A 27,879-nucleotide genomic window follows, 5' to 3' on the forward strand; every position below is an offset into this window, starting at 1 on the left:
TTTAAAAAGCCAATACCATCGCCGAATCCCCACCATCAACATCCTGGGGATCACCATTGACCATAAACTTAACTGGACCAGCCACATATATACTGTGGCTACAAGAGCAGGTCAGAGGCTGGGTATTTTGTGGCGAGTGACTCACCTCCTGACTCCCCAAAGCCTTTCCACCATCTACAAGGCACAAGTCAGGAGTGTGATGGAATACTCTCCACTTGCCTGGATGGGTGCAGCTCCAACAACACTCAAGAAGCTCGACACCATCCAGGACAAAGCAGCTCGCTTGATTGGCATCCCATCCACCACCCTAAACATTCACTCTCTCCACCACCGGCGCACTGCCGCTACAGTGTGCACCATCCACAGGATGCACTGCAGCAACTCGCCGAGGCATCTTTGGCAGCACCTCCCAAACCCACGACCTCTACCATTTTGAAGGACAATGAGAACAACATCACCTGCACCTTCCCCTCTAAGTCACACACCATCCTGACTTGGAAATATATCGCCGTTCCTTCATTGTCACTGGGTCAAAATCATGGAACTCCCTACCTAACAGCACTGTGGGAGAACCTTCACCACATGGACTGCAGCGGTTGAAGAAGGCGGCTCACCACCACCTTCTCAAGGGCAATTAGGGATGGGCAATAAATGCTGGCCTCGCCAGCGATGCCCACATCCCCTGAATGAATTAAAAAATAGTACTTGGATATGCACTTGAAGTGCCGTAGCCTTCAAGGCTACCAAGAACTGGAAAGTGGGATTAGGCTGGATAGCTCTTTTTCGGCTGGCCATGATGGGCCAAATGGCCTTCTTCTTTGATGGGAATTTCTGTGATTCTAACATAATTGTTGGGACCATGGATGAGTCACTATTGAAATGCAACTAGTCAGAATTGATCAGTGTAGTTGTCAGATAGATTAATATCCTGGTACTTCATTAAATTATCTTTGGAAATTGTTGAGAAATTTCACTAGGCTTGATCTTCTTGGAGGTTTTGCCCAAAGTTAGTTGCCTCTCACAGGAGATTGAGTGAGTTGGCTGGACTTCATGACAGGTGAAATTATACAGTGTCCGTGGAAAGGGCTTGATAGGCCAACTGGCCTTTTTTCATCCTTCAATTTCTTATATTTTTAACTTACCTTTGCTGTGTAACAAACTGAAACATAGGAGGGAAGAAGTGTTGTTGGTATTGTTTAGATCTTTGATGTGGTCAGTGTAAATGTTTTCACATCTTCATTAATACCTAAAAATTGTAGCTCCCAACTTAAAAACTTTGGGATAGAACTTCCGTCGGGGTTTGGTGATTTCCCGCCGTGGGTTCAGCGGAACATCAGCCGAAACCCTGGAAAAACATTGTAAATGGCCACCAAATAGGAAAATAAAGTTATTTGATGAGTTAAAAAGACTTTCTCCTACAATTTAAAATCCGTAAGTCTTATTTTTATGAACGTTTGAGAGTATGGGGTCAAATCTCCATGGAGTTCTCCCGATCTTCCGTCGTAACATCTGCACAAGATTCACAGTAAGCCCGGAGAAAAGGCAGAAATGCTGTTTGTGCTGTTTCTCTGGGGTCCAGAGACCTTCTGCTGAAGTTAAGCTGGGCGATCAGGAGAACCCATGTGGAAATTCAATCCCATTATGATTATGCAATTAGGAATATTAATTAATGTGTTAATTGGACAGATCTTCCCCAATAACTGTAAATCAATAAATTCTAACTTTATCAAACTTTGTAGGTGTAGCTAAATCACCCACGGTCCAACATTACACTGTAAGAAACAGTGCATTGTAATACTTTATAATGATTAAGATTTTAGTCCTGAAGAAAACCAGCTGTGGGCTATGAGTATATGAATGCATTAAAACATTTGTTTGAAATTCCTCTGTTCACTATTTTAATGAAGTCCTATTTAAAATGGGTTACTACCTTATTAAAATAATTGACAGAGGGATTGTACACATGCAAACTATTTGACATTACTGTTTGAATTCAGTGCCCATGAATTCTAGGATCTTAAAGAGCTAGTACAGAATTGGGTCATATGTGATCTTCTGTTGAACAAGCACCCAAGAGACAAATGCGGCAGGTGCAGATTCAGTACCAGTACACATGCAGTGACATACTGTATGTTCATCAAATCTACCACTGTAGAAGCACAGAGGTCTCAGTACCTCATCATTGGCACTCTGCTGAAGATTGGCAGGAGGGAGAGTCAAGCACGACATGCTGATTGATATCAGTATTTCCCCTTCACCGTCTCCTCCCCTTCAGCACACCACTTCATTTAGAAGTCCAGATAACAATTTATCTTGCCTGACAAAGGCAGACCTATCCTAACTCCAGCCAACTTGCAACTCAAATCCATGACCTTCTGGGTGATAAAGTAAGAGGTTCAGCCACTTGGACCAGTCCACAACCAGCCCAATCATCTCTTTGTTGAAATGTACTGATCATGGGCACACATCCACATGCTATTTTTGTGGTTTCTTTGTTTATGAGTTAGATGTCAACCTATATTAATGAAGCTATTTCTTTTCTGTTTAAAACTAATTGATATGGCAATCAACCTGGCAAAATGGAGTCTGAGTTGTTGTGATTTTAAATTGGCTTGTTAGTGCCTGTAGAAAAAGTTACTTTGCCTTGTGATTAAAATTAAAACTAAAAAAAAGTCTCCAGTGGACGGTTTAGGATTAATTCCTTTCTTCCTTCAAATTTCCCTTCTGATAGTCTATCTTTACCACTTCACGCTTGAAGAAGTTGATTTGTGCTGTGGCACATTTCCATGGATGGTGGTGGCCCTAGTCTGCAAGTATGAGAGCAAACAAGTCAGCAGTCTATTCAACATGGAAGGCATCACTGCCAACCTCAATTCTGTCCATGCAGCTTCCATACAAATGTGATTTCCAGGAAGAACACTAAATAATGTTCAAGAGTGTCAAACTGAGGTACCCCCAGCACCACTCCGACTCAGATTGGCAAACTCAGCACAGGCCAGCAAATCTATGTTTGTAATTTAGATGGCAGAGTATTACTAGATGAATGATTCTTACTGTAGGCTGGTTTAGTAGTACTGAAGTGTGAGTGGCTGAATTCCAGCCTCAGCTGACATTTAAATTCAGTTTCTATCTTAATGAAAATTGAATCATTTCTTCAACAGGCTGCTAGAAACTGCATTGCAAAGCAATGAGGAAGGGGCTAAATTTACATCAGACAAAAATTTAGAACTATCTGTTCCATCATGCAAACATGTACATCTATCAGCTAATGACAGAGTTGTCTTGGAGGTAAGGTAAAGAAGGCCTGAGGCCCATTCTGCCCTTCCAGTTGAAGGAAGTAAAGTGATGATGTGAAACAACTAGAACTTATAAGGGTAAAAATACATGTGAATATCTACATGACAATTGATGCACAATTTAAAAAATGTTAATGGTCTGTGATGCTATGATGTTGTAGAAAGGAGTTGTACAGTGTAATACATACTTTCAAAAAGGGTTATCACATGTAAACTCCTCTAATAATCTACCTCTTGAGAGTTGAACTATACTCTGTCAATTGCAGCTGTATGAAGAAAGCATTCATTTTCCACTAGAATTTCTCAATTAGTTAGTCTGAAATTCCAGCAGACGTTATCGGCAATCTGGCACACGCTTGGCTTTAAGTCGAGTGAAAACTTATCAGCCCTGACAGAGAGCAGCAGCACAAAGAATGGAACACTGTTCGCAGTTCTCCTTTCATGTGGTGCTCAGTTACCACAACTGGACCTTTTGTCCCTGTGTGGTACCTGAAACCTTATGGGACTCAGCCATTACATAACTCTGGGCAAGTTGACATCCTTTCAACTACCTGCTGTACATGCAGAGGGAAGAAAAAAATCTTACACTGATCCTACTATGTTCAAAATACTGTAGAAACACTTTATAGCAAATTCTTGATTTCCATAACAAAATTTTGTTCTCTCAGCATTTCCATTATATCTGGAGCCAGTTGATTGAGTGTTGTTGACTGACTGAATGACTGATGAAATGGAGAAATCAGCAAGTTTCACTTCAGCTACACTGAATAATCAAGTCAATCTGAAGCCAGTGAAGTTTCAACATTGAGTCAAAGAGCAGTTTCAAAATTCTTCTACAAAGTGCACAATTTTCTCTTTATCTTGAGGTTGTGCTCTCAATTTGCCCTGAAATGATCTAAAGAAAAAGCATCAGGACACTAATGTTTCCATTAGATGAACTGAAATGAACACTTTTTAAAAAAAAAATGATGTAGAAAGAGAGGTAGGTGATTAACATCATTAAAAAATGTAATATCCTTACACTCTTCAAAAAAGGGTGTAAGGATAAACCCAGCAATTATAGGCCAGTCAGTTTAACCTCAGTGGTGGGGAAACTTTTAGAAACAATAATCCGGGACAGAATTAACAGTCACGTGGATGAGTGTGGATTGATTAGGGAAAGCCAGCACGGATTTGTTAAAGGCAAATCGTGTTTAACTAACTTGATAGAATTTTTTGATGAGGTAACAGAGAGGGTAGATGAGGGCAATGCAGTTGATGTGGTGTATATGGACTTTCAAAAGGCGTTTGATAAAGTGCCACATAGTAGGCTTATCATCAAGATTGCGGTCCATGGAATAAAAGGGGGCAGTAGCAACATGGATACAGAATTAGCTAAGTGACAGGAAGCAGAGAGTACTGGTGAGCGGTTGTTTTTCGGACTGGAGGGAGGTGTACAGTGGTGCTCCCCGGGGATCAGTGCTGGGACCACTGCTTTTCTTGATATATATTAATGACTTGGACTTGGGTGTACAGGGCACAATTTCAAAATTTACAGATGACACAAAACTTGGAAGGGTAGTAAACAGTGAGGAGGATATAAACAGACTGGTGGCATGGGCGGACACGTGGCAGATGAAATTTAACGCAGAAAAATGCGAAGTGATACATTTCGGTAGAAAGAACGAGGTGAGGCAATATAAACCACAGGGCACAACTCTAAAAGGGGTACAGGAACAGAGAGATCTGGGGGTACATCTGCACAAATCGTTGAAGGTGGCAGGGCAGGTTGAGAAAGCGGTTAAAAAAGCATACGGGATCCTGGGCTTTCTAAATAGAGGCATAGAGTACAAAAGTATAGAAGTCATGATGAACCTTTATAAAACATTGGTTTGGCCACAACTGGAGTATTGTGTCCAGTTCTGGGCACCGCACTTCAGGAAAGATGTGAAGGCCTTAGAGAGGGTGCAGAAGAGATTTACTAGAATGATTCCAGGGATGAGGGGCTTTAGTTACGTGGATAGACTGGAGAAGCTGGGATTGTTCTCCTTGGAACAGAGATGGTTGCGAGGAGATTTGATAGAGGTATTCAAAATCATGAAGGGTCTAGACAGACTAGATAGAGAGAAACTGTTCCCATTGGCAGAAGGGTCAAGAACCAAAAGTCACAGATTTAAGGTGATTGGCAAAAGGACCAAAGGTGACATGAGGAAAAACATTTTTACACAGCGAGTGGTTAGGATCTGGAATGCACTGCCTGAACGGGTGGTGGAGGCAGATTCAATCATGGCCTTTAAAAGGGAACTGGATAAGTACTTGAAAGGAAAAAATTTGCAGGGGATAGGGCGGGGGAGTGGGACTAGCTGGATTGCTCTTGCATAGAGCCAGCGCGGACTCAATGGGCTGAATGGCCTCCTTCCATGCTGTAACCTTGCCATGATTTCTATGATTGGAGGCATGGGGGGAGACTTGCAGTTTGGGAGCCCAATGGATGCAATATCGGCGATGCGTCCGCTTAGCGCGGTAGGAAAGAAAAATCGGATGGGGGGTATAATGGGCCTCTGAGCTGCTACTGCCTGTTTAATGCCCTCACGGAAGTTGAAAGTTCCACCCTCAGTTTTGTTTACAACTCATAAAGCAACTGTGATGGAGAAATTAACCAAACTGTCTTTCATTTTAATTCAGTCATTACAAAATATTCCATTTGTTATCTCTCGCAGTATAGATATGGCATTTAACACATGAGTGGTGAGCTCGAGTCAGGTCCATGAGTATCTGAGAGAAGACCTGGCTGCTTAATGACAGGGGTGCTGCTTCCTGAGCCTGAAACGTTCTATCTTGGTAGTGGAAGAGTCAGTATTTATTGCGGGTCTCAAATGAGCACAGCTCTTGCATAAATGAAACATGGTTCCACAATAACGGTATGTGCCTCTCATATTTGAACATTCTACACATGTATCATCGAAACTGTGTGCACTCTCTCTTGCAAACCAAGCCACTGTGAAAAGATATCAGTATGTTTGCAAAGTGCTCTCACTGAGGTATGTAAGAAAGGAATCTCATCACCCTAACAGTAACTATGGTGCAATGATGCCAGTATCGTACCAAATACACGTGTTGTTTCTTGTCAAAAAAAGCTATCTTACTTCTCAGGCATGATTTTGGCCTGGAGCCGGGAAGGGGGCAACGGGGGTGGAAGGCCTGACGGGAAACCCAGAAGTACGGGTTTCTCAGACGTCCTTACGATTTTGACGTAAGGACGTGGGTTTCTTTGCCGGTTTCCTGCCCAAAAGACTGGCCTGATTGACAGGCTGGCTCTCAGTCGGACGGGAGATGAAGAAGGAAGAGGACGTGGTTGGGTAAGTGTTAGCTGGGGAGGGGTGTCAGGGATCACCAGGAGAGGGGAGGGGTCAGTCATCGGGGTCGGTCATCAGGGCGGAGTTATCGGGTTTCAGTCATCGGGGGGGGGGGGCGGGGTCTAGTCATCGGGGGGGGGTCAGTCATCAGGGGGTCAGTCGAGGGTCAGTCACAGGGCGGGGTTAGTCATCGGGGTGTTGGGGTTGGGGGTCATTGCAGGGTTGGAGATCGTAGGGGAGGTCAGATATTGTGGAGGGGATAGGTGATTGTTGGGGGGAGGGTCAGAGATCGTGGGGAAGTTGGGTCAGAGATCGTGGAGGGGTTGGGTCGGAGATCGGGGGGGGTTGGGTCGGAAATCGGGGGGAGGCGTTGGGTCGGAGATCGTGGGGGGGTTGGGTCGGAGATCGGGGGGAGTGTTGGGTCGGAGATCGTGGGGGGGTTGGGTCGGAAATCGGGGGGGGGGGGTTGGGTCGGAGATTGGGGGTTGTTGGGTTGGAGATCGTGGGGGGGTTGGGTCGGAGATCGGCGGGGTGTTGGGTCGGAGATCGGGGGGGGGGGGGTTGGGTCGGAGATCGTGGGGGGGGGTTGGGTCGGAGATCGTGGGGGGGTTGGGTCGGAGATCGGGGTGGTGTTGGGTTGGAGATCGGGGGGTGGGTTTGGGTCGGAGATTGGCGGGGAGGGGGTGCGCTGCAGGTAAGCTTGTTGAGACTGGGGAAAGCACTTCCAGGCACACAAACTGTGCTATAAAGGCACTTACCTGCAGTTTTGGGCCTTCTCGCCTCCTCATGTGACGTGAAGTAGAAGACCCGGGAATCCCGGCCCCCAGGGGCTAAAATCAAAAAAGCTTTGACAATGGAGGCCCGCAGCCTCCTTAAAAGCTTTTACTGTCCGACCTTCCTCCTAAGAGCAGGTTGGTTGCCCGCCCCCGTGAAAACCGGAAATGGGCGGGTTGGAGGCAGATTTTAGATTTTTGCAATTGTTATTGCCTCCCCTCCCCCAACCCACCCATTTTTCCAGGCTAAAATCATGCTCCTCATTATGAATAGCATTCTTCTCTTGTATTTGAGCAATATTATAGTGTAAACCCTTGTATCCTATACGAGCAAAAGGTTCCTCATGAGTTTGCAATGGGGACTCACCTCTCCAAGGATGCGGAGGGGAACAGTCAATCAGGGTTCTGGATCATATCCTAGGGAAACTGGTGGATATTTTAGGCATGTGTGGACATTGGGTGAGGACAGGGTTGAGCTCAGGTCTGATGCACCTTTCTAGCCTCATATTTTAATGGAAAAGAAAAATAAATAAGAGTGACAATTGGAGAAAGAACAGAAAAGGACTAAAAACATCGGGTATATGCCTTGTTATACAATTACATCTTTCATTGTTTTTAATCAATAATTTGTGTCAGGAATGAGAGGTGAATCGAATTTAAAACCCCCAAATGGTTGGAATTAGAATGTTTTAGATCTAGCCAAAATAACACAAATTTGGCCCAGTACAGTCCAGTACAGGTTTGGCAGCATTTACCCCTTCACAAACACAGCAGTGTGAGAATTTAGAATTACAAAATTCTGTTGGTGTATCTGTTCCATCTCTGATGCCAATTTATATGTTTTCCAGCATTGTAGTTTTAGTGAGTTAAATTGCTTAACTTTATTGTGTGGGGAGGGGGTGGAGGAGAGAGAATACCAACAACAACACAACTTGCATTTATATAGTGCCTTTAATGTAGTAAAATGTCCCAAGGCACTTCACAGGAGTGTTATCAAACAAAATTTGGCACTGAGCCACATAAGGAGATATCAGGACAAGTGACCAAAAGCTTGGTCAAAGAGGTAGATTTTAAGAAGCGGCTTAATGATGGAGAGAGAAGTAGAGAGGAGGAGAGATTTCGGGTCTAGGCAGATGAAGGCATGGCCACCAACAGTGGAGCGATGAAAATTGGGGATGCGCAAGAGGCAAGAATTGGAGGAGCGCAGAGGTCTCGGAGGGTTGTAGGGCTGGAGGAGATTACAGAGATAGGGAAGGGTGAGGTCATGGAGGGATTTGAAAACAAGGATGAGAATTTTAAAATGGAGGCTTTGCCAGATTTTTTTTATTCATTCATGGGATGTGGGCGTCGCTGGCGAGGCCGGCATTTATTGCCCATCCCTAATTGCCCTTGAGAAGGTGGTGGTGAGCCGCCTTCTTGAACCGCTGCAGTCCGTGTGGTGAAGGTTCTCCCACAGTGCTGTTAGGAAGGGAGTTCCAGGATTTTGACCCAGCGACGATGAAGGAACGGCAATATATTTCCAAGTCGCGATGGTGTGTGACTTGGAGGGGAACGTGCAGGTGGTGTTGTTCCCATGTGCCTGCTGCCCTTGTCCTTCTAGGTGGTAGAGGTCGCGGGTTTGGGAGGTGCTGTCAAAGAAGCCTTGGCGAGTTGCTGCAGTGCATCCTGTGGATGGTACACACTGCAGCCACAGTGCGCCGGTGGTGAAGGGAGTGAATGTTTAGGGTGGTGGATGGGGTGCCAATCAAGCGGGCTGCTTTGTCCTGGATGATGTCGAGCTTATTGAGTGTTGTTGGAGCTGCACTCATCCAAGCAAATGGAGAGTATTCCATCACATTCCTGACTTTTTTTTTTATTCGTTCACGGGATGCGGGCGTCGCTGGCGAGGCCAGCATTTATTGCCCATCCCTAATTGCCCTTGAGAAGGTGGTGGTGAGCCGCCTTCTTGAACCGCTGCAGTCCATGCCTTGTGCCTTGTAGATGGTGGAAAGGCTTTGGGGAGTCAGGAGGTGAGTCATTCGCCGCAGAATACCCAGCCTCTGACCTGCTCTTGTAGCCACAGTATTTATATGGCTGGACCAGTTAAGTTTCGGGTCAATGGTGACCACCAGGATGTTGATGGTGGGAGCCAAAGTAGGTCAGCGAGCACAGGAGTGATGGGTGAATGGGACTTGGTACATGTTAGGATATGGCAGCAGAGTTTTGGATGAGCGGAGGGTGCAAGATGGGAGGCCGGCCAGGAGAGCATTGGAATAGTCAAGTTTAGGGGTAACAAAGGCATGGATGAGGGTTTCAGCAGCAGATCAGCTGAGGCAGAGGCGGAGACTGGTGATGTTATGGAGGTGGAAGTAAGCGGTCTTGGTGATGGAGCAGATATGGGGTCAGAAGCTCAGTCAAGGATCAAATAGGACGCCAAGGTTATGAATGGTCTGGTTCAGCCTCAGACAGTGGCCAGGGAGAGGGATGGAGTCGGTGACTAGGGAACAGAGTCTGTGGCGGAGACCGAAGAAATATTTAATAGGAGGCAATTTCTGCTCATCCAATACTGGATGTCAGACAAGCGGTGTGAGAAATCATGCAGTGGAGGGGCTGAGAGAGGTGTTGGTGAGGTAGAACTGGGTGTCATCAGCGTACATGTGGAATCTGACGTTGTGTTTTCGGATGATGTCGCCGAGGGGCAGCGTGTTGATGAGAAATAGCAGGGGACCAAGGACAGATCCTTGGGGGACTCCAGAGGTAACAGCACGGGAGCGGGAAGAGAAGCCGTTGCAGGTGATTCTCTGGCTGTGACTGGAGAGATAGGAATAGAACAAAGCGAGGGCAGTCCCACCCAGCTGGCCAATGGAGGAGAGGCGGTGGAGAAGGATGGTGTGGTCAACCGCATCAAAGGCTGCAGGCAGGTCGAGAAGGGTGAGGAGGGATAGTTTACCATGGTCACAGACACAGAGGATGTCATTTGTGACTTTGATAAGGGCCGTTTCAATACTGCGGCAGGAGCGGAAACCTGATTGGAGAGGTTCGAACATGGAGTTGCGGGAAAGATGGGCACAGATTTGGGAGACGACAACACGTTCAAGGACTTTGGAGAGGAAAGGGATGGGGCGGTTGTTTGCAAGGACAGAGAGGTGAAGGATGGGTCTTTTGAGGAGGAGGTAAACAAAAATCTATCAATCTCAGTTTTGAAATTTTCAATTGACCAAGCCTCCGCAGCTTTTTGGGGGAGAGAGTTCCAGATTTCTACTACCCTTCCTGACATCACCCCGAAATGGTCTAGCTCTAATTTTAAGGTTATGCCCCCTTGTTCTGGACTCCCCCACCAGAGGAAATAGTTTCTCTCTCTCTCCCCTATCAAATCCTTTAATCATCTTGAACACCTCAATCAGATCACTCCTTAATCAAGGGAATACAAGCCGAGTCTATGCAAACTGTCCTATAATTTACCCCTCTAAGTCTGGTTTCATTCTGGTGAATCTGCACTGCACCCCCTCCAAGGCCAATATATCCTTGCTGAGGTGCAGTGCTCAGAACTGAACGCAGCACACCACATGCGATCCAACTAGCGCTTAATGTAACATTACACAACAGTATCAGGAAATTCTTTATACAAAGTGTGATCAACATTTGGAATAAACTTCCAGGGAGAGTTCTGGAGGCAAAACCCCTGAAATCATTTTAAAAACAATTGGATGATATAATGTCTGGATGGATGGATAGGCCGAATAACCTTCCTCATCCGTAATTATCTTGTGATCTGATCTGACAGCCTTCTGGTGAGGATGCAGTGATTTTGTGCAATCCTTCATGGTCGAACAGGTGGGAGATTGTGTCCTTGTTCTCTGATAGTTTAGGCGAGGGTTCATGCACACCAGCCTGTACTTTTAGCCCTGTGAACACCTGTATTTTCAAGATTATGAAGTTGGTCTACGGCTGACTTTCCTTACAGTAAATCAATGAGTGCTTCAAGTAACTATATTTCCATTTGATTATGGGGCATATTTTCCTATATGAGTAACTTTAAAAAGAAACTATTGGTTTACAATCATGGTTTAAATGAAAGAATTTTACTTTAATTTTACACACATAGGATAAGATACCCCTTTTTACAAACTACAATCCATGTGTGCTTGTGTATCAGACAATGCAACAAGTAGTGATTCCCTTTAGGGGCTGTACAGATTGTCAGAAAAATCTCATCCTGCTGCTGTTCGCATGGAGCATCACTGTCAATCATTTTAGCTTTTGGTTTGTTGACTTCTTGAGAGTAATTTTAACCAGTGGACCAGTGGAATTGTAATTTTAACCAGTGGAAAACTGACACCCGTTTTACACGCCAACTGATTTTACTTCCACCAGGCAGATTAAGTTAAAATTACCCTACATTTGATTTATTAGTGGCAGCTTTATTGAAGGAAAGGCCCTTCTCTCACCTGGCAAATCCCACCCCTCGGCTTACTCCATTTGCATCTCTTAATATCCTTGTGGAGATCACGTGGCCAAAAGGTTTCAGCATGTTCTCCAGTTCCTGCTCATCCATGGATATGGGCAGATTTGAGATATACAGGTTAGTTGGGTCCTGTTCCTGCTGCTGCAGAGAAAGAAGAAAATATGGCATGAATCTCTAAAACTCAAAGTGGAATATCCAAGAGTTCCAGATATACAAAATCAACGAGGCTACCAGAAAGAGCACAGTCAAATAGCACAATAACAACTTGCAAAGACCATTTTATGATTTAAAACTAATCACAAATAATAGTAAATAATCTTTTATCAATAAAAAACAACCTTGGTTATGCACAAGCACTACATTTTCATACCGTCTTTCAAAATCTGCTCAACACTTCTAGAATTTTTAAAACTGGATCCGTTTTAAAGAAAAAATTATATATATATAAAACAAATACATAGGGCTCAATTTTCAAAGTAAAAAACAGGTGGGTTGGGGGCAGGGGGGCATTGAAAATTGCCACCATTTCAGACCTGCCCACAACCCGCCTCCAACCCGCCCATTTACAGTTTTCACGGGGGCGGGACGAGGGGTGGGCGACCAACCCGCTCCCAGGTGGTGAGTCGGGCCGTAAGAACTTTCAAGGAGGCTTCAGGCCTCCATTTTTCTTGAATTCCCGATTTCAACCCCGGGGGGCCGGGATTTCTGGGCCTTCTGTTTTACGCCTCGTGAAAGGAGGCGAGAAGGCCTGAGACTAACACATAGGTGCCTGCAAAGGCACAGCTTAAGAACATATGAATTAAGAGCAGGAGTAGGCCATTCAGCCCCTCGAGCCTGCTCTGCCATTTGATAAGATCATGGCTGATCTGATTAACCCTACTTTCCCGTCTAGCCAATCTAACCTTTGACTCCCTTGTTAATCAGGAATTTATCTAACTCAGCCTTAAAAATATTTAATCAACCTGCCTCCACTGCTCTCTGGGGAAGGGAGTTCCACAGACTCACGACCTCTGAGAGAAAAAATTTCTCCTCATCTCTGTCTTAAATGGGAGACCCCTTATTTTTAAACTGTGGCCCCTAATTCTAGTCTCTCCCACAAGGGGAAACATCCTCTCAGCATCTACCCCTTTACTGGAAAGTACTGCAGTACAAAGGGATCTGGGGGTCCTAGTGCAAGAAAATCAAAAAGTTGGTATGCAGGTGCAGCAGGTGATCAAGAAAGCCAACGGAATGTTGGCTTTTATTGCTCGGGGGATAGAATATAAAAACAAGGAGATATTGCTGCAGTTATATAAGGTATTGGTGAGACCGCACCTGGAATACTGCATACAGTTTTGGTCTCCATACTTAAGAAAAGACATACTTGCTCTCGAGGCAGTACAAAGAAGGTTCACTCGGTTAATCCCGGGGATGAGGGGGTGGACATATGAGGAGAGGTTGAGTAGATTGGGACTCTACTCATTGGAGTTCAGAAGAATGAGAGGCGATCTTATTGAAACATATAAGATTGTGAAGGGTCTTGATCGGGTGGATGCAGTAAGGATGTTCCCAAAGATGGGTGAAACTAGAACTAGGGGGCATAATCTTAGAATAAGGGGCTGCTCTTTCAAAACTGAGATGAGGAGAAACTTCTTCACTCAGAGGGTGGTAGGTCTGTGGAATTTGCTGCCCCAGGAAGCTGTGGAAGCTACATCATTAGATAAATTTAAAACAGAAATAGACAGTTTCCTAGAAGTAAAGGGAATTAGGGGTTATGGGGAGCGGGCAGGTAATTGGACATGAAGCTGAGTTCGGATCGGTCAATGCCCTGTGGGTGGCGGAGAGGGCCCAGGGGCTATGTGGCCGGGTCCTGCTCCGACTTCTTGTGTTCTTTGGATTTGTGGTTGGGATCAGATCAGCCATGATCTTATTGAATGGCGGAGCAGGCTCGAGGGGCCGATTGGCCTACTCCTGCTCCAATTTCTTATGTTCTTATGTTCTTATGTTCTAGTCCCCTCAGGATCTTATACGTTTCAATAAGATCACCTCTCATTCTTGTGGGCCCGGAACAGCAGAATTGCTTCCGCCAGGCCCAACAAGCCTACCTGCACGACCCTCCAACAATCATGGACACCCGATCCCTGATCGTGGATCCCCCCCCCCCACACCGATCGCGGACCCCCCCAATCGTGGAACCCCCCAATCGTGGAACCCCCCCCCAATCATGGATCCCCAACCCACGATCGTGAAACCCCCTCCCCCTCCCCAACCTCGATCCTCCCCCGCACTCCGATCCTCCCAGCCCCGAACCCCGATCCTCTCTCTCAACAATCATGGACCCCCGCGATGATCTCCAATCCCGACACTCTCCCCCGTGACTGACCCCCTATCCCATCCCCCATGACTCATGCCCCTGTGAAAACCTATGCCCACCCGTGCCCCTCCCCCATCCATACAAACAAAGACTTACCTGAACACGTTCTCTCCTTGGCTGGTCTCCCGTCCGACTGAGACCAGCCTGTCGATCAGGCAAGTCAGTCGGACGGCAAACCGACAAAAAAAATAAAAGACGTCCTTACGTCAAAATCGTAAGGACACCCGGGAAACCCGTATCTCAATTTGAACCCCCGCCCTCGTCTCAGCACGTTTTTAAAATTGAGCCCATAACCTCTCTCTCTCTCTCATATATATACATATAATTAAATTAAATTTGATACGTCCCGCCACATTCCATTGAGAAGACCTATGTAACTCTTCTCCTTTGATTCTTGTAGGTAATGCTGGCCTTGAAGGACTTTCCAAGTTTTTGTGACTGTCTACGATGCCCTCTCACTGCTGCAGCTGCCGGCTGCACTTTATGCTCTGACAGCTGGCCTGCAGAACACTTGTTTTTGTTTCTCAACCATCTTGGTAAAGGAAAGTTGTCGGGTTATTTTTTGAGCTTTTCATTGTAGCTTTTTAATTTTTACTTTCTTTTATTTTGCTCTTTGATCAGTGACCGCTTCTTCTTCCTGCTCTACCAATAATAATAATTTGCTGAGTGATTCATTGCTAAGCTACCGTTAAATCCAAAGCTAATGGCTGACCTGACCCAATGTTTGTCAAGGAAATTGGGGAATCAATGCTGTGACCTTCCCTTTCTTTCACATTTGTTCCTCTGCCCTTCCTAATCCTTAAAGTCACTGGCCTCTGTTGTCTGTGATCTAGCCACAGGTCCAAGCCTGTTCCTTCCAGCAGCATCACTGACCTTTTGGGTGACTAAAGCTGGGCTTTATTTGCTGCCTTGTCAGAGTCACCCACATCCCAAGAACAAATTTTTAAAAAATATCTAACTGTGACAGACGTGTACTAATTGGGACTCCTCTACCTAAAGTGTGAGGTAATGCACTTAGGGAGGCCAAACAGTAAAAGGGAATATGCAGTAAACGGAAATATATTGAGAGGGGTAGAGGAAGTGAGAGACCTTGGAGTGCATGTGCACATGTCCCTGAAGGTGGCAGTACAGGTAGATGAGGTTGTGAAGAAGGCATATGGAATGTTCTCCGTTATTAGCCGAGGTATAGAATACAAAAGCATGGATGTAATGATGGAACTATATAAAACGCTGGTAAGGTCACAGCTGGAGTATTGTGCGCAGTTCTGGTCACCACATTACAGGAAGGACGTAATTGCTCTGGAGAGAGTGCAGAGAAGATTTACAAGAATGTTGCCAGGGCTTGAAAATTGCAGCTACGAAGAGAGATTGGATAGGCTGGGATTGTTTTCCTTGGAGCAGAGGAGGCTGAGGGGAGACTTGATTGAGGTGTACAAAATAATGAGGGACCCAGATAGAGTAGACAGGAAGTACCAGTTTCCCCTAGCGGAGAGTTCAAGAACTGGAGGACATAGATTTAAGCTGATTGGCGGAAGGATTAGAGGGGACATGAGAAAAAACATTTTTACCCAGAGGGTGGTGGGTGTATGGAACTTGCTGCCCGAATTAGTGGTAGAGGCAAGGACCCTCAACTCTTTTAAAAAGTACCTGGACCTGCACCTGAAGTGCTGTAAGCTGCAGGGCTACAGACCGGGTGCTGGAAGGTGGGATTAGAATGGGCACCTGGTTGTTCTTCGAGCTGGCGCGGACACGATGGGCCGAATGGCCCCTTCTGTGCTGTATCTTTTCTATGGTTTTGTGGTTCTATAAAGGAGATTACTCAGAAAACCCCTGGTGGCATCACTACATGATGTGAATGCCTGACTAATTGCTATGTTGAAAGGTTCTTCAGAAGTACCCCAATTACAGCATGTCATGCTTCACACGGTACTGTTTGAAAGAAGACATGCCAGGGTGATCAGGAGCCAGCATTGTCTGTTTGGCCACATCTGCCAAGATGCCACCAACCATTTCTGCAGGTCCTGGCACACTATCCTGGGAATGATGTGGGGATGTTTCTTCCTAGCTTCAGAGTCAGCAAAGCTATGCTACCTACTGCAAGGACTGCTGCAACTAGCATGCAGCAAAAGGCTTGCACATGAAGGGAGAGCAGTGGTCATCTGTGACCTGAAATTTGGCTGCACCTCCTTCCAGGCATGATGCAATGTTGAGCTATTGGATGGTGTCGCGGTGCAGCACTGGGGTAACCCTCCTCACAAGCAGCTCATGTAAAACCACCTTCACTTCAGCAGCCATGAAACAAGCAGTTGGGTGCTGGGCTACTCTGTCAATTGTTTGCAGACTTAAGCCTGCACCTAGGATTCTCTTTCCCTTCATTTTGGTCTGGCACTTAGCACCCCCTTCAGCCTTGGTAAAGATATCTTTTAAGGTTCTCCAAAAGCTTTCTGCACATTTCTCCCACTTTGTGTCACCCCACTTTAATTGGCCCCATCCTTTTAATGGTCTTGGTTTGGAGAGTCTGTTGGCAGGCAAAGGGACGTCTGGTAAGTGGGAGGCTTTCAAAAGTGTGTTAACCAGGGTTCAGGGTAAGCACATTCCTTATAAAGTGAAGGGCAAGGCTGGTAGAAGTAGGGAACCTTGGATGACTCGGGAGATTGAGGCACTAGTCAAAAAGAAGAAGGAGGCATATGACATGCATAGGCAGCTGGGATCAAGTGGATCCCTTGAAGAGTATAGAGATTGCCGGAGTAGAGTTAAGAGAGAAATCAGGAGGGCAAAAAGGGGATATGAGATTGCTTTGGCAGATCAGGCAAAGGTGAATCCAAAGAGCTTCTACAAATACATAAAGGGCAAAAGGGTAACTAGGGAGAGAGTAGGGCCTCTTAAGGATCAACAAGGTCATCTGTGTGCGGAACCACAAGAGATGGGTGAGATCCTGAATGAATATTTCACATCGGTATTTACGGTTGAGAAAGGCATGGATGTTAGGGAACTTGGGGAAATAAATAGTGATGTCTTGAGGAGTGTACATATTACAGAGAGGGAGGTGCTGGAAGTCTTAACGCGCATCAAGGTAGATAAATCTCCGGGACCTGATGAAATGTATCCCAGGACGTTATGGGAGGTTAGGGAGGAAATTGCGGGTCCCCTAGCAGAGATATTTGAATCATCCACCGCTACAGGTGAGGTGCCTGAAGATTGGAGGGTAGCAAATGTTGTGCCTTTGTTTAAGAAGGGCGGCAGGGAAAAGCCTGGGAACTACAGACCAGTGAGCCTGACATCTGTAGTGGGTAAGTTGTTAGAGGGTATTCTGAGGGACAGGATCTACGGGCATTTGGAGAGGCAGGGACTAATTAGGAACAGTCAGCATGGTTTTGTGAGAGGAAAATCATGTCTCACGAATTTGATTGAGTTTTTTGAAGGGGTAACCAAGAAGATAGATGAGGGCTGTGCAGTAGACGTGGTCTACATGGACTTCAGCAAAGCATTTGACAAGGTACCGCATGGTAGGTTGTTACATAAGGTTAAATCTCATGGGATCCAAGGTGAGGTAGCCAATTGGATACAAAATTGGCTTGACGACAGAAGACAGAGGGTGGTTGTAGAGGGTTGTTTTTCAAACTGGATGCCTGTGTCCAGCGGTGTGCCTCAGGGATCGGTGCTGGGTCCGCTGTTATTTGTTATTTATATTAATGATTTGGATGAGAATTTAGGAGGCATGGTTAGTAAGTTTGCAGATGACACCAAGATTGGTGGCATTGTGGACAGTGAAGAAGGTTATCTAGGATTGCAACGGGATCTTGATAAATTGGGCCAGTGGGCCGATGAATGGCAGATGGAGTTTAATTTAGATAAATGTGAGGTGATGCATTTTGGTAGATCGAATCGGGCCAGGACCTACTCCGTTAATGGTAGGGCGTTGGGGAGAGTTATAGAACAAAGAGATCTGGGAGTACAGATTCATAGCTCCTTGAAAGTGGAGTCACAGGTGGATAGGGTAGTGAAGAAGGCATTCGGCATGCTTGGTTTCATTGGTCAGAACATTGAATGCAGGAGTTGGGATGTCTTGTTGAAGTTGTACAGGGCATTGGTGAGGCCACACTTGGAGTGCTGTGTACAGTTCTGGTCACCCTATTATAGAAAGGATATTATTAAACTAGAAAGAGTGCAGAAAAGATTTACTAGGATGCTACCGGGACTTGATGGTTTGACTTACAGGGAGAGGTTAGACAGACTGGGACTTTTTTCCCTGGAGAGTAGGAGGTTAAGGGGTGATCTTATCGAAGTCTATAAAATAATGAGGGGCATAGATAAGGTCGATAGTCAAAATCTTTTCCCAAAGGTAGGGGAGTCTATAACGAGGGGGCATAGATTTAAGGTGAGAGGGGAGAGATACAAAAGGGTCCAGAGGGGCAATTTTTTCACTCAAAGGGTGGTGAGTGTCTGGAACGAGCTGCCAGAGGCAGTAGTAGAGGCGGGTACAATTTTGTCTTTTAAAAAGCATTTGGACAGTTACATGGGTAAGATGGGTATAGAGGGATATGGGCCAAGTGCAGGCAATTGGGACTAGCTTAGTGGTATAAACTGGGCGACATGGACATGTTGGGCCGAAGGGCCTGTTTCCATGTTGTAAACTTCTATGATTCTATGATTCTACAACAAGAAAAAAAATCATAGATCAGAATGTTGATTGGTATAAAATCTCATACTTTCACACTTTATCGCAACTGCAGGGCAATCAGCGACACTGTAATCATTACAAGGCAGAACTACCGAACAATATGGTTTAAAAAATAACAAAGAAGAAGTTGCCTTGCAAAACGTACACAATATTATTAACACTACAGTATTAGAAAGTGTCAATTCGGTGTTTATAAAATGTTCAGGTTTCAACTACTATTTAACAGTCATTATAGGATGACAGCTGCAATGTATGAGCGCCTTTCCAGTGGGCATTTAAACTGTAAAATAAATTGCATTATTTGGAAGATACTGCTTTTTTAAGCTTATTAATCCCAGTAATTGGGAATTGTTGCTGCACATTAAAATGCAAAGTCCCATTAAGCAGCTTTTCGAAAGCTGCAAAAATCTTTTAACATTGTATGAGATACTTGAAATTGTAAAACATTCCTTCCTAAGACACATGCTATTAAAGAATTCTTCCAATAATAAAGTCACAGAAAAAGCTCCCCTAATTAATAAACCTACAATCTTGTTATATTTTGTGGTGAATTAGGAAAAAAAGCCAACAATAAAGCATGCAGGTAACATAAATGTAGCACTGGTTTCGAATTCAACTCTGTCTTTGGCTCAACAGTAGAGTGTTAAACAGTTCTCTGCACAAGAGGCTCTCCAGAGATAGTAAGCTTCTGCCAAGAAGGGCAATGACTCAAATTGACCATACAAGATGTAGCTTATATTATAGTCTTTTGCCAAAAATCTGGTGACCCACACTGAATTTGAACTTTTCTTTCCGCCTGCATATTTGCTTGTTGTCTTGCTGAGAAACAACATTACTAGGAGCACTGACATCTTCCACTCTGTGGCTGGTGACAGAATCTTTCCTAAAGCAGGCTTGGCTTTCATTAGTGGGAATTTCATTTCTTCCTCTCCACCCAAAATTATGAATGATCTCTTAGTAAAAAAAGAGAAAAGCCCAAGAAATCTCACAATTGCAAAACGGAAAATGTGTCAGAATTAGGGATGTAATCTTCCTCAACAAAAACCACAAGCTCCAGCCAGCTCTACAACTGATAAAAGCTCCTCAAAATTAGATACTTAAATGTATCTCATCAGCCTCAGTTATACAGATTATTTGGTCAGCAATTAAATAGGCTATTACAGCTGTGCAGTTTAGAAGCCAGTCATTTGGTTCAGCATTTGATATAATGGGGGGATTTTTAACCCCCCTCCATGGGTGGGAGGGGGTTGGGGCTAAATCGGCAAATATGCAAAACCCGACCCTGACCCACTGCGAACACGCCTGATTCTGTTTTAAACCGTGACGGGTCTGGGGGCATCCGAGTAACCCAGATCTATCATTATAATATGTAAATGAGGCTCCATTCCTGATATTTTGGCAGCCATTTAAATTTAACACTGGTCGGCTGGGTTTCCCTGGGCTCGCGAAACCCAGCAGCTAAAGGGAGGCAGGAACAGCCAGATCCAGCAGTAAGTGCTTTTTATAGCACTACTTGTGGGCCAGGAGAAGCAGGAGTGCTCCCCCCCGGCCCCTCAAGCAAATCTTCTGCCCCGATCGGCCGCACCCCCCTCCAAACCCGCGACGTCTCCCGCTCCCCCCTCCCTCCCATTCGCTGATCCGACTCTCCCCCCACCCCATCCCCCCACCAACCTGTGATGTTTCCCGGTGGCTGGGGGCCGTCCCCAACAGTCCCCGGCTGCGGCCTTCTACCACAGGCTTTCCCGCCCGGCAGCCAGCCAGCCAGCCTGTCAATCTGGCAGGCTGCTGGGCGGGAAATGGAGTAAAAATATGATAATGAGGTCCTGCCGTTAAATGCATCAGGACCTCCATATTCCCAGCATTTACGGGTTTCCCCCCACAAACAAGCGCCCCCGCTCCCTCCCTGCCTCCCCATAAATATTGGGGCCAATATCTCAAAGTTGAGCTTTGACTGTACAAAAATAATATCAGGTATTCAAATTCTTCACTTCCAAAAAATCTTGATGTTTTTAACACTAAAAAATGGTTTTGCCTCCCCGCTATCCTATTGTAGTCAAAGAAAACCTAACAAAATTGTGATAGTGTCAAACACACACCACTGGAGAATCAGTGACACAAAGCTATGTGAAGAATTTCCACCAGTTGGCATCAATTTGCACCCATGGTGAAGAATATAAAGGCAGTTTTGGGCCACCCTCCTGTTATGTTGGGTTTATGTACAGAATGTTTAATAAATGAAACAGCATGTCCATGTACCACTATGCCTCATATTAAAACAAAACACAATCCCAATTTATTTCAAATCCATCTGTTAGGCTTGACCATTCCTTCAATGAGAACGATTATGAATGTAGGTATCCCTTGGTAACTGCATTCTTCTGCAATATAGCAGAAGCTTAAAGTGTCAGGAGTTAAAGAATAAAAACAAAAGGAAAATCAACTGCTGTCAATCAAAAATGGTTTTGAAGTCTTGTTACATGGTCTGCCAACAATATGCTTCCTGACAGAAGTGATCAATGAATTTATATTCCAGGCAATTTTCAGATATTTTAAACATATAGGGTACATACAGTCACAAAGTGCATCTTAACCTTTACACCAGCAGAATTTTAAAAATTGTTTCCTTTTGTTTCCATAGAGATATTTTATGCTGTGCATATAGCTACCTTTTGTGCCATTTATGTTGGGTGATGTATATGTACGACACAATGCATACATCTCAAGCAAGTCTTACTTAATTTTTATCTATAGTAACCCCACAACTGTGCCAATCTATAAGTTCTTCTACTGGTCTTGATCAGTGTATTAGGCAATTGCTTCCTGGTTAGCTTGGAGTCAATAGGCCGGATTTTCCTCTGAAAATAACAGTGAGGCTAACAGCGCTCACCATTATTTCTGTGCATCTGGTACAGCAATTTCCGGTGACTGCACACGTGCACTCAAAAGTGGAAATCTGGAAGTTGTTGTCCCAGATGCGACCCTCCTCCGTAAACTCCGCGAGAACGACATCTTGCAGGCTGACTCACCGTTCAAACAAATGGAACGGCGTAAAGTTCCTGTACTGATCGGAGGGATACAAACTAATCTCACCAAAAAAAGGTACATCAAGTCATTTTAGTCTAAGCTTTTAATGGCGTGGTAAGTCTTAATTACTGCCAAACAACCTCTCTGGCACTGAAAATTAACTTTTACAAGTGTGGGGTCTCATTCCTTCAGATGTTAATTATTGTTAAACATTTTTTAAAAAAATATTAATTTTTATTTATTTACTTTTTCTGTCTCTTTTATCTCTGTCTCTTAATTCAATGTTTCTTACCCCCTCTTTATTTTGCTTCCTGTACCTGATCTGACATTGAGTTCATTATTCTAACTTATACTTCCTGGTTCAGAGTTCGCGCTGCTCATCAGATGCTTTAATCTGATTGGTTAAGGGGATAGACAGTTGCTTGCCCCATTCACACAGGTCCCAGATGCCCTGTAGAAGGTGCCGTGCTGGATTCAGCTCCCCGTGAGAGGAACATACCGTGAAAAAAAACAAGAAAAGTTTATGGGCAAGTAAAAGTCTAATGAGCAGCAGATGCCGTTCGTTCGCCACTCAGAGGAAAATCCGGGCCATTATGTATGAGGCTGTACCACAGCGAGTTCAATCCATTCTTCCCTCACAGTCCTTCACCTTGGTTTGAGGTTGTGCTTGCTATTAATTTATCAACTGCTTTTATGAACCCTTTCCAACCAGGAATTAGTTACAAATAACAAAGAGTTGTATCACATCAAACTGAATTTGTATTTTTCACCAGATGAGGGACTCTTTTGTTATTTTAATCAAAACTATTCAGTGCTTGGCAGATGACTGCTCAGCATGAATTGGAAACTTCATGTATAAGTTTAGAGGGTGATCCCAATGTCCTACCTGCTTTGGCCCATGGCACATTCAAACAGCAAAGCACTGCACTACTCTTCTGCCTTCAACAATGGTGCTTTCATTGTTCAAATACAATACATTTCAGAAACAAGCAATCTAATATTTTTCATTTTCCCCACAGTTTGTGTGCCCTCTGAGAAGTGCCCCAAACACTGAGCCTTCTGCCCTTTGTGAAACTGCCCACAGACCTTGAGTATAAACTAGAGTCCAAGGAAATATGGGACTTGTTAAAAGTGGCACTGACTGGGGAATCTGACTGCACCTTGTGCAGTGCAGGGGGATTGGCTGTAGTTACAGGGTGAATATTAGTGGGTTATTGGATTACTACTAGTTACAGTTAGGATATCAGAGCGTTACACCTATTACGGCCAGTTACATATAGACTACCAGTGAGTTATTGTATTACTGTTGGTCATGAGGGGCATCTGAGTGTTACCAGTGTTACTATTAGTTATCGATGCAATTTCAGTAAATTACTACTAGTTACTGGTGGATTGAAAGTTCCTCCCACCTCTTATTTCCCCCCTGCAGATCTCTCCTGCCCTCGGTTTCCCCTCTTCGCCTGCTCATGGGTGGCCTCCTGGTTCTCGGAACTTCTTGCACAACTGCTGCTGGCACCTCAGCACGAAAAAAGATATTCAACTACGGGGGACATGACCTTTATAAGGTAGATACATTAACAGTTGCAGATGTCACGTGATCAGACATCACATAGTCAGAACATCACATGATCAAACTTCGAGGAATGTCTCCAACCAGAGTTTGCAATCCTAATCCTGGGCAAATTAAGCAGGTGGGCTAGGGAACAGCAAATTGGTTTTATTGTAGATAAATGTTAACATAATACATATATTGGAATAGGAACTAAGAAGCATATGTGTATAATGATGGGGTGCATGTTAGTAAAGATGGAAATGGTGAAAGTATCCAGTTGATGTAAAGCTGTTACTATATCAACAAGATTAATCAAGTATTTGGAGAAAACATGAGTTTTTCTAGCCTTGTATAGATCTTTGGTGAGACCACTCAGAATATCTACTCACAATGGGGTAATTCCCCCACCCCACCAAGTGGTGTTTGGGTGGCCCACTTCAATGGAAAAGAAAATTGCTCAAGGTATAAAACGCTATCGCCAGTTTTGTGCTAACGCCAAAGACAATTTCACCCCACCCGTGTTCTTTAAACTGATGTCATTTGATGTGTAGTATACTGCTACTGCTTGTCTGTTATATTTTATAAACCTGTTCAATAATTTATAGCGTAAGCCACGGTCTAATAGAGTGCTTATTCTACTATTTTCCGAAGTCTAGAGATCATGGCGGAGCTGGTGACCTATCCAGTAAACCAGATAGAATGACGAGGATTTCTGTTTAACCAATTTGAGGAGATAACTAAATTACTAGATGAGGGCTACTCATTGGACATAACGTACTTGGATTGTCAGAATCCATTTGGTGAAGTTTTACACTTGAGATTTTTAAAGAAGATTTATGCCTGCTTCTTTCTTTTCAACTGCTCCTGGACATCTACTAGCAATTTAATTTAAGACATCTCAGTGTGGTGGATGTAACAGAAAGCTTTAAACTGCATCGAGATGGTTTCATTCCATCAATGCTGATTGGAGCACTGATTGTCACTCAAAATATTTCCTGATGGTTTTGTTATGACAGGAACCTCCAGCAGGAAGTGGGTTGGATTTACTGGTCGCTGCACAATATGAGGTCAGAACAGGAGCAGGGAAATGGCTGACATTTATTAGGCTAAGTCCCCAAATTGCTGTCTGTAGTATGAGTGGGATTTCTCTTACTGAAGGCTAGGTTGTACTATGATGGATGAGGGGTGGGATGAATGATTGACAGTAACTAATGAGATGTTACTGTTGGACTGAGAGATACGCTGGGAGATACACATGAGCACCTGCTGCTAAATTAAAATAAATTAACACATCGCATCCAGACAGGTGGTTTCATAAAGAGTTTTATTAGTGGAAAAAGAGATTTGTGTCTGCAAAGGTATCTGTTTAAACTGGTTATACATGTTTGTTTGTCCTTTAATCAAAATATTACCTGATTTCTTTTAATATTATGAAGATTTGACTAGTATTCTAATTACATATGCTGTGCACTTGCATACAACATGCATTTTCTCCCTCTGTAAAAGTTACCAATTCATGGTGCGCAGTCCCCGTTACACTTGAGTTTAGCAGGTTGAAGTGTTTAAAATGATAAAGGGATTCGATAGGGTATTTACAGAGAAATTATTTCCTCTAGTGGGGGAATCAATCTTAAAATTAGAGCTAGGCCATTTAGGAGTGAAATCGAGAAGCACTTTTTCACAAAAAAGGTAGTGGAAATCTGGAGCTGTCTCCCCAAAAGCCCGTGGATACTGGGACAATTGGAGCCTTCATTCGATTAGATTGCTAGATTTTTGTTTGGTAAGGGTGTCAAGCAATGTGGAGAAAAGGCAAGTAAATAGAGTTGAGATACAAATCAGCCATGATCTAATTGAATGGCGGAACAGGCACAAGGGGCTATATGGCCGACTCCTGTTCCTAACACAGCACAGCAATATTGTAAATTAGTGGTATTCACTAGCTTTTATTACTCAAAGGCCTCAATTTTATTTCCTCTGAGTAGTGACTAGCTTGAGGCCACTCTCACAGACTCAGCACAAAGCAACTTCATGAGCAGATTTTTATTTTTGCCTAAAACGCTGTTTTGTTTCCTTTTCTCTCTTTCTCTTTCACCTCAGCTTTCAGTAACATTTCAAAACTTGTGGGCTATGAATTCAGGCCCACACATATGGGAGTGCCAGGTCTGCCAAGGGCCACAAGTGAGGGAAAGTTGGACTTCAAATGGCCCTGGTGCATGCTGCATATAACAGACTGGTCCTCGATAATCTGATACATCCATTAGGAATTATCCCTCTTTTGGTTCTCAATGCTTAAAACGTAAAACAGTTGTTTTTCTAAGCAAAGCACAGCAGAAGTTTACACATGATTTCCTCTGTTATGCGTAGCAAAATTGGGAACACATTCTTTGTAGACAAGTTTGCACACAGTACATAGAAGAAATCTCCCCGCAAATGTTTTCCTTTATTATTTTTAAATACATGCAGATATGTTTTGTGAAGTCACTGTACAACTTTGTGGCACACTACTTATCAGGGAATGCACTGGCACGTTAGAGCTGTTTACAGAGAATAAAAGGCGGTGAGCGTGGCTTTTCACATCTGGCACAACGGCAGCAGAGATTGACAAGGAACGATTTGTACCTTATTTACAGTGAATGGGAAAGGAATTGGTGCCTGAGGGTTTGAAATGGTTTGTCTGGGTCTATAATTGGTAGAATTTATACTAATGCTCCAGAAATGTCTGGACAAACCAGATAGGTTCAGATGAAGAAGGCTCTTTGGTCCATTTGATCTCATCCTTTCAGAATACTAACTCCCATTACGGCATCTGCCTGTTTCCTAAGTGGCTCCTGTGTCCTAGCCTCAACCGCCCCTCCTGGCAACCTATTCCAGCCATGTTCTGTGTAAAGAAATACTTCCTGGCATCTGTCTTAAACCTGCCTTTTCACAACCCTGAACTTGTGCCCACTTGTCCTACTGCTCTGGTGTATCTCAGCATATTGTTCCGATTTTGCGTTCTCTATCCCACTAAGAATCCCATTACACCTTTATTCAGTCCCTTTTGAGAGATTTTTTTTAAAATCCTAGTTTTCAAATCATTCCTTATAGCTCATCCCTCGAACACCAGGAATCTTCTGGCTTTCCTCGGCACTACCTCTGGTCCCAATATCCCTGTCCACTGCAATTCAGGTGATAGGCATTACTCTTAATACATTTTGTATAAATTTATCACTTTCATCAGTTTTCAAACACAACTTAAATGATACTTAAAAACAGATGATCTGGTCATTATCACATTGCTGTTTGTGGGACCTTGCTGTGTGCAAATTGGCTGCCACGTTTCCTACATTGCAACAGTGATTACACTTCAAAAGTACTTCATTGGCTGTGAAACGCTTTAGGACATCCTGAGGTCATGAAAGGCACTCCATAAAAACAAGTCTTCCATTTCTTTACAGGTTACTTACACTGTTACTACAATCTGTTTAACTATACTATGAACAATAAAATAGCACAAGAGCAAAATATATAAATATATGACCATCCCACAGTGCTAGTATAGTACAGCACAGTAACTGCTCATCTTACAGGTAAACGACTAAGTTTTTCAAATTTCTGCGAATATCATCACTTTCATGAATACAACAAGACTTACTACTTTTTGTACAACCCACAAGCTGCTCACAGATAGTTCAGAATTGCTACATTAAAGTACTGACTCACTTCAAAGTGCAAATCAAACTCTCCAGGGTCGAAATTGGACCTTGTTGCACTGGTTTTATGGGCATAAAACAAGCACAATGAGGGCCAATTTCGGGGACCAAAGCCCCATGCCAAAAGTACACCTGAAAGACATTTGACTCGATATTGAGTCAGGCCATTTTTCAGGCAGTAAAACTGGTGTTAGGCTCCTTACATATGTAAATGAGGGGCCCAACGCTTGTTTTAGGATGCCTCTGGGAAAGTGGATTGCGATGAGCACCTGGTCAGGTGGCTGATTGTTGTACAGGTAGGTACACTCAACTTATTCCTTTTCAGAAATGTAAACACCCAGGTTCAGCTGCTCTTGAAACCTAAGAGATTGATCTCTGCAGTACCACGTGTGGCCTACAGTCAGATTTAGACAGTGATGAGTGGTTTTCCTACTTCTCTCATCATTAGAATCCAATTCAGTAGCATCTCTTAGAATTATAGCCATGTTACCTTTTGGACCACATGAGCCTTATTTGGCGAGGAGTAGAAGCCAAACTCATTCGTATTGAACTCACAGGCTGCTACCCTGTTCTCCTCCTCTTCAGTGTGCTCTGTCACATTCGTCTTAACGGCAGCACAGTAATTTCTTCTTCTCTGGGCCATTATAACTCAAATTGTGCAGTAAAACTCCACCAATTCTACGCTGTACAAAATGTCCTCTACATTCCTCCAAAGGTCTTCATATGTGT

General features: G+C 44.1%; 1 protein-coding gene across 6 annotated transcripts in view; it reads right to left on the minus strand.

Moving 5' to 3' along the window:
• The window catches only part of rbms3 (RNA binding motif, single stranded interacting protein), a 1,271,925-nt gene that overhangs the window by 173,148 nt on the left and 1,070,898 nt on the right, over positions 1-27,879 (minus strand). For 5 of the 6 annotated variants that reach the window (XM_068002716.1, XM_068002698.1, XM_068002724.1 and 2 more), the window contains one exon: positions 11,832-11,989. In XM_068002716.1, the coding sequence (XP_067858817.1) occupies positions 11,832-11,989 (158 nt within the window). The remainder of the gene's footprint in view (positions 1-11,831; positions 11,990-27,879) is intronic. The other variant, XM_068002709.1, reaches the window with a different exon arrangement.

The sequence above is a fragment of the Heptranchias perlo genome, chromosome 2, assembly GCF_035084215.1.
Source record: "Heptranchias perlo isolate sHepPer1 chromosome 2, sHepPer1.hap1, whole genome shotgun sequence".
NCBI lineage: Eukaryota > Metazoa > Chordata > Chondrichthyes > Hexanchiformes > Hexanchidae > Heptranchias > Heptranchias perlo.